Genomic DNA, 12,670 nt, shown 5'->3' on the forward strand with positions numbered 1-12,670 from the left:
TTTTCTATTCTGGGGTTCTCTATTCTGGGTTTTATTTCCAAGGGCCAGGGGTTCGGCCTTGTGGAATTCTTTCCGGGGAAAAGCCCTTGTGTTTATCTACCATAGTAGTACACTCTGGTTTGGCAGCGCGCCAAGCGACAGGCTTTTATTACATCCTGGGAAGTCCTTCATTTGGTACAGCAGGCCTTACACAAATACACAGCCCCACTAAAGGTAAACACACACACACACACACACACACACACACACAGGAGAACAGGAGGAGGAGGTAGAAGAGGAGAAAGGCAGAGGGGAAATTCTGGCACTTGAGAAGAGACTAATGTAGGCAAAGGATGGAATGGAGCAGCACGTGTGTACTTGTGTCTGTGTGTCTGTGTTTGTGTGTGTCTGTGTGTGTGTCTGTGTGTGTGAGCAAAGTCATCCTAACTGGGTCAAAGTAAGGTTACAGTCTCGTTCTCCTGTTTACATCCCATCTCTTGCATCATCCAACTGTCACATTCCATATGGAACTGAAAAAGGGTGTTTGACTGAGCATGTTTGAGTGCATAGGAGAGAGATACAGAGAACACTTGACTGAGAGAGAGTGACACAGAGAGAGAAAAGCAGAGAGAGACAAACATATAGAGACAGAAAGAGGCAACCAAAGGACAAATCTTTGTGTTTTTGTCCTCAAAGCTGTATTCCAAAGCTAATTTAGTTGCTATAATGCAGAGCTAAAAGATGATCCACACTATACCTTAAGCCTGGGGCCATAACTAATCCTGTCTTTAAACACACACAGACACTCGAACGTAATAGGAAAAAAAAAGTATTGAACGAGACCTTTCTGAAGTACATGAGGCAAAGCAGGAATCAGACTGACTGAAATCATATTAGACAGGCGTGGGGGAAGGAGCCGTAATATTAGATAATATTGAATACCGGGAGTGATGAATGGTAAATATGCAGTTTCACTAAGCGAAAGGAGATGGAAAGAGTGTATTATTCATTAATCAGTTTAACATGTGATGGAAGGAGAGGATAGAAAAACAAGGGTCACACAACTCCCTCAACTTATTGCTTCTATCCTCACTCTCCTCCTCCATTCTGCTCTCTCCCCCCCTCTCTTTATATATAGTATACATTTAAATATATACATGTATATATATATATATATATATATATATATATTTTGTATATAGTATTTACACATGCATATATTCCTTCATCATCCCCTTTCCTCTCCTCCCTCGTGCCAGGATTGTCATGACTACCAAATGAATGAGTCATTCCCACACCTTGGAAGGAGCACATCTATGCCATATATGCCACTAATTCTATTAATATTCATTAAAAATTAAGCTTAATTGCGCGTTGTCAGAAAGGCCCCAGCAGGCTCTGGAGCGTCCCAGCAGGCCCCTGGAGGACGGCCGGAACTGATTACCTGGTGGTGGTGAGGGTGAGGTGGTGGTGAGGGTGAGGTGGTGGTGAGGGTGAGGTGGTGGTGAAGGTGAGGTGGTGGTGGTGGTGGTGAGGTGGTGGTGAGGGTGAGGTGGTGGTGGTGGTGAGATGGTGGTGGTGAGGGTGAGGTGGTGGTGGTGGTGAGATGGTGGTGAGGGTGAGGTGGTGGTGGTGGTGGTGAGATGGTGGTGGTGAGGGTGAGGTGGTGAGAGTCAGGTGGTGGTGGTGGTGGTGGTGAGATGGTGGTGGTGAGGGTGAGGTGGTGAGAGTCAGGTGGTGGTGGTGGTGGTGGTGAGATGGTGGTGGTGAGGGTGAGGTGGTGGTGGTGGTGAGATGGTGGTGAGGGTGAGGTGGTTGTGGTGGTGAGATGGTGGTGAGGGTGAGGTGGTTGTGGTGGTGAGATGGTGGTGAGGGTGAGGTGGTTGTGGTGGTGAGATGGTGGTGAGGGTGAGGTGGTTGTGGTGAGGGTGAGGTGGTGAGAGTCAGGTGGTAGTGAGGGTGAGGTGGTGGTTTGTTTGAAGGGGGGGAGCTTGCTGGTAGAAGAGAAAGAGTGAGGTACAGATGGAGAGTGAGGCTGAGATGGAGAAAGACAGAGGGAGCAAGAGAGAGATTGTTGTTTTAAGTATCCAGGGATATTGTCTGCACTGTGCCTGGTAAAATAACAACACTGTTTCTTGGATCCAACCACTGAAATATTGTGGACTTGATTGGATCCTTGATTTTCTGCTGTACTTTTTGTGTGCATTATTTATACTGTACGTTGCTTTGGATAAAAGTGTAATCATGTGTTAAGTGCAAAAGTCATTATTTTTGGGTTGATTGTGTTTATTTATGGACTGATTGTGTTTTTACTATGATTTTATTTCAGTCTTTCATGGGTGTGTGTTTCATGTTGTTTGTGAGCCCCTAACCTATTTTATATTTTTTTTGTATTAGGTGAATTGAATTGGAATGAATGAAATCAGTAAATTGTCATTGTTTTTTCAAACTACAGAGATAGACACAGCAGACCATCCATCCAGTATCCATGTATCTCCTGTCCCCTTCGTCATTAGCAGGCACAACCATGGCATTTCTAATGGACCCATCATAATTGAACCAATCAACAACCTTGCAGGGAGGGAGATGCAGGAGTGGTGCTGGGTTGTTTATTAAAGGGGAGTGAGGGAAATTACATGCGTTCCACATTAACTCAATTGGCATCTTAAATCCCACGTACTGGTATGATAAAGGACATGGTTGATGAAATGCTTTAGGGACTTGTTTGGCTAACTGTTAACACTGAAAAAAAGTATTAAAATGTATAAAGTAAATCCAATAAAATGTCTGTATGATATTAGACTCTGTGATAAAAAAAGCACTTCTCAGAAAGTGTTAAAGTGCAATTTATGTACATTGTAGCAAACCTTACTGCATGCTGTGTGGTTAGTTTACGTCAATAATCATGAGATGTCTTTGTGTGTGTGTGTGTGTGTGTGTGTGTGTGTCTGTGTGTGTGTGTGTGTGTTCCAGTCTACCACATAGACTGGTGACAGTCGGGGATCTCCCCACTTCAGTGCTATCTTAATTGATCCATTTGTACAGGTCTGTTCTACTACAATGTCCTTCAGATTGGATTCTCACCAAAGCAATCCACTGACCTTTATCACAAAGCAGGTACAGGAGTGGACTAGCACCCCCTCCCCAGAGATGACATACACACACACACAGACACGCACGCACACACACGCACATACACACACACAAAAACACCCTTCCCTCACACAAACGCACACTTACACACACTTTTTTATCACAAATACACACACTCTCTCTCTCACACACACACATACACACACACCACCACCATCATCCAGTCTACATGATCTCCTATCAGTATTTCAGGTCTCCTTCCCCAGGGGGCAGGTCTGATATAGCTACATTAACTGCAGATGTCATTGGCAGGGCTTTCATTCACACACGTTTCTTCCTCTGCAGAGGAATATCAAATGAGACGCCACTCTGTTATCCTGACTTCACACACACACGCACACACATGCACACCAACACCCCTTTCAGTCCCCTGTACCCTACATTACTGCCTGTGCTGTGACCATAGCTCTTCATGGGCTACATATTTAAATTAAACCTCGCTCTCCCACACACACTCCCCTTCTGTTCAAGGTTGGGGAGAACAATGGTAAGCTGATGGCAGACTCATCTTTGAATGTCTAAAATTTAAAGTGTGGCAATGTATCTCTTTAAAAGAGCATTTCCAGAAACAAACGTGGTGGCATTTCTAACAAATGCTGGCTAAATGAGGCCCCCAGGGTTCTGTGTGCTAACTGCTCGCCCTTCCGGAACCATTATGACTGTCCTAGCCGCTCCAAAACACCTCTCCACGGCCTATTTGCATTTGAATTGCAGCACAGTGCAAAAACAAAACATGAATCAAAAAAAGAAAAGTTGTGGTATCCAGTCAAGCAATTAGCAAGTGCCAGTCAACGCAGAGGTAAAAAAAAAAATCACAAACACACAATAGAACATCAAATTAAAAAAACACACATTCCTACTCACACTCACTCTCCTGGAAAGAATAAAATCCAACTAACCATTTTTCTGGCCTTTTTTATTTTTTTCTCTCCAAAAACTCATCAGGCTTAAGTGCTCGTTGGTGGCGGCCAATGGGAGTGCGCCGGCGGTTGCCGTGGAGCTGGCGCCTGGCGATATGCGGGGACATTTAGAAGACTCCGATAAACTATGCCATTTAAAAGGTTATGACAATTAAAGCAGCTCGCCGCAAATTAGGCCAGCCAGACCTTTACCATGGATGGCTCCTCTCTTATCACCCTGCACCGGCTCTCTCTGCCACATGCCCTCCCTCTCTATATCTCTCCCTCTCTACATCTCTCCCTCTCTACATCTGTCCCTCTCCACATCTCTCCCTCTCTATATCTCTCCCTCTCTATATCTCTCCCTCTCTATCCCTCCATCACTTCCCCCAAACCGAGCTGTGGCAGAGCCTTTATTATGCGGTTAATTAACAGACTTCTTAGCTAATATTCAAATGGTGACCAATTAATGACATTGAACTTTGAATGGCCCTACCCCTACCCCCCACCACCCCAACCCCAGCACCCCCCCCCCACATACACACACACACACCTCCATCATACCAACCTCTTCCCCTTCTCCTGCACCCCACCATACACACACAATTACACACTCCCACCCCCCTGCATCCTCCGGATCTGTTGCCGTGGCAGCCTCCAGTGTGTGGGGGTGCTATCGGCGGGTCCTTGATTAAGGCGGGCCGCTGAAGGCCGGTAACCGTGGCGATAAAGCCGGGGGGTGTGACGGCTGAATGGGACAGTGTTTTAATTAACCTTGAGTCATTAAAGGGGGGGGGGGGGGGGCGACTGCAGATTCAGCCTGCTGCAGCAGTGACAGGAAGCAGGAAGCAGTCATGTACTGCAGGAAATCACAACATCCCACTGTCTCTTTTGTTAGACCAACAACTAGTAACTACCATCATGGAATCACAAGACAGCAGGTGTTACAGTAGATTATGGGTCAGTCACCACCACATTTCTGATCTACTGAGCTACTTCAAATTCCACATATCAGGATATTAGATGGCTATCCCAACATATCGATTTACTGACAGACACTGGGATTTTTCATTGAAATCACAAGCACAGTGATGGTGATACTTCCATCATCTCCACAAGTAATTCTCTCTGACACAGCAGTGTTTTTACACATTGCTACAGCACATCCGCTCAGCTCACGCTAGCATCTCTGTGGATATGGGTAAGGTTGTCTCATCCAATCAACTGAGAGCAGCTGGACCCCTACAGGCGTGCCCTACAGGGGCCAGCTGAGGAGAAGCAGGAAACAGTTAGAGCTGAAGGAGGAACATAGAGAGTGGGAAGGGCCATGAAGAATTGAAAACGTCCTGGTTTGCGGAAGAACAAGTGTAGAATGACTGTAAAAGGGGCGCACTATCATGTCTGAACAGTCAGCTAGTTTCAAAATGTCTAAACGTACTAGAAAGTTCATGTCAATGTACAGCTCCATGTTTGTTTAGGTGATAACCTTACTTGTTTCATTTTCTATGTCACTCTTCAGATACAACAGACTTCTGCCTGAGGCATATTTCCAGGCTGTGCTGGTAACAGAGTCATATCTCCAAAGCAATGTGGTCTTACTGTGAACTCCCAGTCAAACAAGACAACTCCCTCAGATACTCGCTTTCTCCAGCCATTTTTACAACCAGCTACCTCCACTGATAAGAGCACTGGATACACAGGAAATGTGTCTATACCTGTAGGCTGTGAGGGCCATGCACACAAACACACACACATACGCACACACATACGCACGCACACACATACTATACATAAAGAAATACTGAGTACAATACAGACTGAGTGTCTAGTGCCCAATGAGAGAGAAAGAGAGAGAGGCAGACAGAGGGGGAGGTATTGAGATACCTCTAAAGACTCCCCCAGTTTCCCCTGCACCACCACAACAATGTGAGTCTAGGAACCAAGCATGAGACTGATTGTTCTCTCTCCCAGCGAAACGTTACAGTTCATTCACAGTAAAACATCCCGTGTCGAGGCTTTTCACTGAAATGTCACATTCAGAAAGGTTGGGCATTTTCCTCTGAATGCAGTGTCACAGCACCTCAAATTACTCAATCAACTTAAGGATGTCCTTTCACCTGGACTAATGGAAGTGAAGAGCGATGACTATACTACAGAAACCTCTAGAAAGCCCTACTCTCACTGTGTAACGAGGGGCCACAGAAAGGGTCACAACGACAACAACATTGTTAAATGGTTGTGTTTTATGTTTTGTGTACGTGTGTGTGAGTGTGTGTGTATCTGTGTGCGTTTGTGAGTGAGGGAGTGTGTGTGTGTGTGTGTTTGTGAGTATGTGTTCATCTACTGAGCACACAGCAGCAAATTCGAGATGTAAAAAGGTCAAACGGTGACCTTTTTCTCTGATTCTCAGTTGAAATGAGACATGATTAACCCAGACGGGTTGAATCACAACTACACACACACATACTTACACACACACACACACACACACACACACAGAACCGCATGTGCAATGCACATACTCGCACCCACATACTGCTAGGCAACCATTCCCTCACAACTCTATGAATCTTTCCTAATACAAATGTGTGCTGAACAGAAATGCATGTAAGAGTAATACCAGGCCTTCGGTCTGGCCAAGCTGGATCAGGATTCCTGAAAACTGAGAGGTCTGACCTGGGACAGCTAGCAGCCAGACCAGGGTCAGGGATAGGAATAGGGCTAGGGCTAGGGCTAGGGTCAGATAGACTCAAGATAGACGAGTTAGTGCAAAAGGTCATTAAAAGAGAGGAAGCATGAGGGTAGGAAAAAAGTGTGAGAGGGAAAGACAGAATAGGAGAGGGAATAAGAGAGGAACAAGTAGACATAACAGAGAGAAGCGAGCCTAGAAAATCCTGAGAAATGGAGAAGCGATGGAGTGGGTGACATGAGACAGACCTCGCAGCCATCATTGAGAAAACCTCAGCTGGGTTGTGTAATCCAAAGCAGTTTAGCCTCAGCCAGAGTTACTCATCCTATCTCAGGCCTATCTGACAGAGAACATTCCTTAGTCCAGTGGAATTTGTGAACTCCCATTCCCACAAACCCGCTCTGTTTCAGGACCAGGCAATCACACACACTTTGATTCTCTATTTCCATGGATTAGAGGACCCATTGACCCCCATCCACCAACCCCCTACATTTGATTAAACTCATCCCATGTCTCTGTCTCTTTCTCTTCATTCCTCTCTCCCATCCTGTAGTTCTGTCCTTCCTGCTCCAGTCCCCAGAGTGTTTGTCAGGGCCAGGCCTGGCCGGGCCGGGTTGTACTAGGTCGGTCCTCAGGCTTCACAGACCATGAGGCTAAACACACAGACAGCTCCTCCCAGAACACACACTTCATCTTAAACACACAATTTGCCGCCTTGATCACTCACACATGCATCTTCCACAAAAAGGACACACATAGGGGAAAAAATACCATGTAAATGATCACTGGATTGCGTGGGTAGATGTGCAAGTGTTTTGTATTTGCATCATGTGTATTTCCTGTGTGTGTGTGTTTGTTTGTTTGTGTGTGTGTGTGTGTGCATGTGTGAAATCACAGACGGAGAAATAATCAAAAATAACCTTCATGAATAATGTGGGTAAGTTATCAGAAACCGTTGAATAGCCAACACACACGTCAGCATCATGCTTCAGAGCAATAAGGCATGTTTGTGGTGTTTGTGAGAAGGGGAGGAAGGGAGGCTGTGTGTGTGTGTGTGCTCACCTGTTGGGGTGGTCCTCGAGACTGCAGGTAGGGGGGCTGCGAGGGGGCTACAGGTGTCTGCTGGGGAGGGGTGAAGTATGGGGGCGTTCCTTGCTGCTGGCCATACCCACCCATACCCTGCTGACCGTAGGGCGGGACCTGCTGAAAGAGCCAATCACAAAAAGGTTAACAGCAGGCTCCTCTCTTTCCTGTAAGAAAAGCCACTCAGAGAACAGGTCAAAGATCAGGCTAACAGGCCAGCCAACAACATCTTTTATTCATCTCGGATTATTAGATAACAAAGAACAAGACTTTGGCAACATTCCATCTGAAAGCAACAGGGGGAAGTTGTCGGAAAAGCTGCACGTTCAGTCTCCAGCCAAACTCTCTCTCTCTCTCTCTCTCTCTCTCTCTCTCTCTCTCTCTCTCTCTCTCTCTCTCTCTCTCTCTCTCTCTCTCTCACTCACTCACTCACTCACACACACACACACACACACACACACACACACACACACACACAGCTGGGACACAGAGCCAAGTCCAGGCCATCACTGTAATAGGGGACATGTGGATAGGATAGACCACTCCAGAAAAGAGCAGTTTCAAATCAAGCTCATATGCCGGGCATCCCTACTGGCTCAGAGTCTATTACACACTGGTTCACATCATTAGGCTTTACTGGCCTTGACGTAGCATATTCCTCACTCACACACAAACAATGACTCACACATTTTCACACACACACACACAAAACATGGTTTACTGTGCCCCAGAAATCTAAACATTCACCAATTTTCTTGTCATGTTTTCTGTTAATCGTTACAGCTCTGGCCAAGACCTTGGCCGCGGTCTCGTTAAACATGGCATAAGCTGCAATTTGAGCGCGTGCAGAAGCCAATGCTTGGTTAAATCCTACAGACGGGGGTGTAACTGGACTGTTTAAATACTTCACCACGCACTCCAAGAAACACACACACGCTACACATCGTTTTAAACCTTCCTGACACATCCAGGCACCAAACAATAAAATGTCATTTTAATTTCAAGGATTTATTTATGGTATGATGATATTACCTTCAGCTCACACAAAACACAGTCTCTCTGTTATGACTGGGATGGGTCCAAGTGCAGTGCATTCAGAGTTGAGTCTTTACTACAACTGTTAAGCAGTGAGGGCCCAGCCTGAAATGTCTCCATAAAATCAGTCCGTAAACTGGTCTTGTAAAATGTCTGAAATCTTTGAGTCCTGGAGGGAGAAACTACAACTAGTGCACTTTGAAGTGGAACTAGTCGACATGTCAAGGCTTTGAAGAGCACCTATGAGGTGAGATGTTCGTATATATCCATTGCGTGTATATATTTGGTGGGTGTAATGTATGTATGTATGTAAGTCTATTGTGTGCTATGTGCTACGAGTGCATATGTGTGTATGTGTATTCTGTGTGTGTAATCTTTGTGTGTGTTTTTTGTGTGCGTGCATGTGTGAATGTGTGTTGCTGTGGCTGGCAGTAATGAAGCCAGTGGTGATGTTGGCATGAGCAGGGCCAGGCTATTAACCCCACTGCCAAGCAGGCTGTTCTCAGAGTGTCTGCAGACCCTAATGAGACACTCCTTGTTCTGTCTGCATTCAGTCTTATGGCTCACACACATACACGCACACACACACAAATGCCTAACATCTTAAAGACCATTCACTCTTCGTCTCACAACGTACACCAGACTCCCACACTAATACCACGTTGATGCTACTTCACTCCCTCGCCTTTGGGCGCTAGGAAACGGGACAGGTTTCTGATTTGAGGATTAACCGCCATGTTGATCCAGCCATGACAGACGTGGGCTGTTTCCTCTATGCTGAGGCCAAGCGCTGCGCAGACAGAGGGAGAGGAATTAAAGCTTAACAAGCAACAGCCTGTCAGTGTGTTTAGGTAAGTCGCCATCCAGACAGTGGGCAGCCTGCTTTATAGGAATGACAACATCCCTGGATGGGTGTTCCAGCTGAAATATGGCTACGCTGAAAATCTGTTCATTGACTCTCTCACAACACACAAACACACACACACACACACACATGAAACAAGTTGGCAACACAGTCAAATGGTACGAAACGCTGCAGAAAAAATGACTGTCTGTAGCAAAGCCCTAAAATGTTGTGAAGCAAATAATAATAGGCTGTATAATGTAAGTCTGCTGTCATAAAGCCAGGGGCTTACGCTTCAAGCACAGAAGCACAGACCAATAAAACAAGGACAATGCACAGAGGAATCCAAGCAATCCGTCAAAAATCTATCAAAACAAAAGTCCTGTGAAAACAAAGCCTGGCAATATCCCCCCGTTGTCAATGGAAACAGACATGCCGCCACGGTAACCCTCAGTGAGGGCGACAGTGTGTGTGTGTGTGAGAGAAAAGAGAGAGAGAGAAACAGCTTGTAATTCAATTGGGCCAATGAGCATGGACGGCATTTTCATAATTCTATCGCCGTGGTGATACGGCTGGCTGGCAACCGGGCCCTTGCCAGAGCACAGGAAGCCCATTTGAGTGACATATGGATCCAGCCAACCAGAGCGGTGTTGGAGCGGTAAGCAGCCTGAACAGACATGACAGGCATACAGAGGGGCACATTAGCATTAGCACACTAGCGCTGTTAACGCCCCCGCAACGGATCACAGCCTGGCAGTCACAGCAGTGACGAAGGGAGACGGAGGGAGAGAGAGCAGGGATGGAGTGAGGGACTGAGGAAGAGATGGGAGGACACTTGGGAGACATGAGAAAAAAGATGCTGGGGTTGGATGGGGTAGAAAACGGGTAGAGGGGGAAAGGAGTGGAGAGCTAAGGGAGAGTGGGGGAGAGGACGACTGAGACACCGGAGAGGGGCAGTAGAGAGAAAGACTCTTTTAGATCCGTTCACGGCCCCAAAAAAGCAATAAGATACCAAAGCTACAGACGAACAACACTGACTACATTACCCATGAGTCAAAGCAAGACCCAATCACTAAAGGTTATCTCTGCACCTCATGCCACATGAATATCCACTGACTGTCTCTACAGTACCTCTTTAGCATACAAGCCGTCGGTATTGAGTAAGGCTCATAGTGTAGCGTCTAACAAAGGTTATCGGTACACTTAAGACGAAAGAAATCAGCCGACTACGCCACTCCTTGCGATGCTATCTAGCCTCCCTGGATGGGTAAGCATTGTAGCTAGGCCGATAGTGATGCCTAGATAGCGCTGCTATTGCTTTTTTTAATTTCCCCACGTACGCATTCACACCGCGGTGAGGTGAGCCCCTAAATGCGTTGCGAGTCGCCGAGGCGATCAACAATCCAGGCTCATGATTAAACATAAGGGAGGGGGAGATTACATTGCCGTCTCTCCCAAGGTGACTAACCTCGGCTCTGTCTGCTTCCTCTGATCCTTACTCTCTCTTGCTCTCTCTCTCTCTCTCTCCCCCTCCATCCCTCTCTCTACTCTCCATACACCAGCCACTTGACACCTCAAGAATGAACTGTCCTTGGAAAGCCGCATTTACAGAGAAAAAGAGAGAGAAAGAGAGGAGAGAATGAGAGAGAAAGAGAAAAGGGAGAGCGTAGGCCGCAAGTACGGGAGAGAGAGAGTCGGTGAGAGGGAGTGACATGAGACTAACCGGAATTCCATAGACCTAGAAGCTCTTTCTCAACAGTAACATAACAAACACACGCCTTAAATGCTGGTATGTCAGGGCACATGTCATGAGTGCAATGCTTTACAGTAGACGTGATGTAGCATAGTTTCATAATAAAAGGCCCTCCATTACAATACCACAAGACATCCATCCACTGTGTTCAATGAATAATACGAATCCATGACATTCTGCTGCAATACTGGTGCTTATTGACCTTTTGACATTAAAAAAGTTACATTCAGCTTCTGAAAAATAACTATTCAGAGGGCCTGTGAATGAATCCTAGTGTGAGTGGCAGAGTTGATGACATTTCATTGATTGATTGAACTGCATGTTTTCATATTCATATCTGTCGTCATTGGATCTGAGGGCTGGTGTGTGTGTGTGTGTGTATATGCTTGTGTATCTGTGTCTGCCACCGCTTTCTCTTGCCTGCCCTTTCTATTACCAGGCTCTTCAATCGATGGAAGGAGAAAGCCAGCCTGGTCTATTGTGGAGCCTTTTATTGCTAACTGGCACTGCGGTGGCTGTGGTTGTAGCAGGGAGCTGTAATGGAGACGTCTGAGAAGAAAGCGAGGTTAATGTGCTCTGTAATGTGTGTGTGAACAACACCGCTTTGCTAGGTTCTGGGCCCGTGCCACTGATTCAAATGTTTTCCCCTACTAAACTCCTGACCCCGATCCGAGGCCAAGAACGAGAGAGGCGAGGGGAAAGAAAAAAAGAAAAAAAGGAAGAAAGAAAGAAACAGAGAGCATTAGACACAGAGAAGAAGAGAGCGAGAGAAAAGCAAATCTGATTCATGTGGAGAAAATGGTCTCATTCTCCTTTTGGATGACCCTGAATAAGATAGTGCCTGTGGGGAGGAGGAATTTAGAATTTAGCCTGTGATCCAGGAGAGGGTATGGGAGGTATTCTATGGCTGAATCTAGACCTGAGAATAAAGATAGAGGAATGGAGAGAGAGAGAGAGAGAGAGAGAGAGAGAGAGAGAGAGAGAGACAGAGAGAGACAGAGAGACAGAGAGAGAGAGAGAGAGAGAGACAGAGAGAGAGAGAGAGAGAGAGAGAGAGAGAGACAGAGAGAGAGAGAGAGACAGAGAGAGAGAGAGAGAGAGACAGAGAGAGAGAGCAACTCTAGGTTATCTCTGCAGGGCAAAAAAAACACAAGAATTATTGAATCATTAACAAATAGAATTCCCATAGTGTCCTTCCTACTTGAAAAATGCATCTTTGTTAAAAACAAAACAGT

The 12,670-nt window shown here is 46.1% G+C and overlaps 1 protein-coding gene across 1 annotated transcript in view; it reads right to left on the reverse strand.

The window, feature by feature from the left end:
* Positions 1-12,670, reverse strand: part of LOC124466490 (AT-rich interactive domain-containing protein 1B-like) — a 117,039-nt gene that overhangs the window by 79,305 nt on the left and 25,064 nt on the right. Inside the window, 1 exon segment of the mRNA XM_047018386.1 lies at positions 7,783-7,923. Coding sequence (XP_046874342.1) covers positions 7,783-7,923 — 141 coding nt within the window.

Source organism: Hypomesus transpacificus, chromosome 3 (assembly GCF_021917145.1).
Source record: "Hypomesus transpacificus isolate Combined female chromosome 3, fHypTra1, whole genome shotgun sequence".
NCBI lineage: Eukaryota > Metazoa > Chordata > Actinopteri > Osmeriformes > Osmeridae > Hypomesus > Hypomesus transpacificus.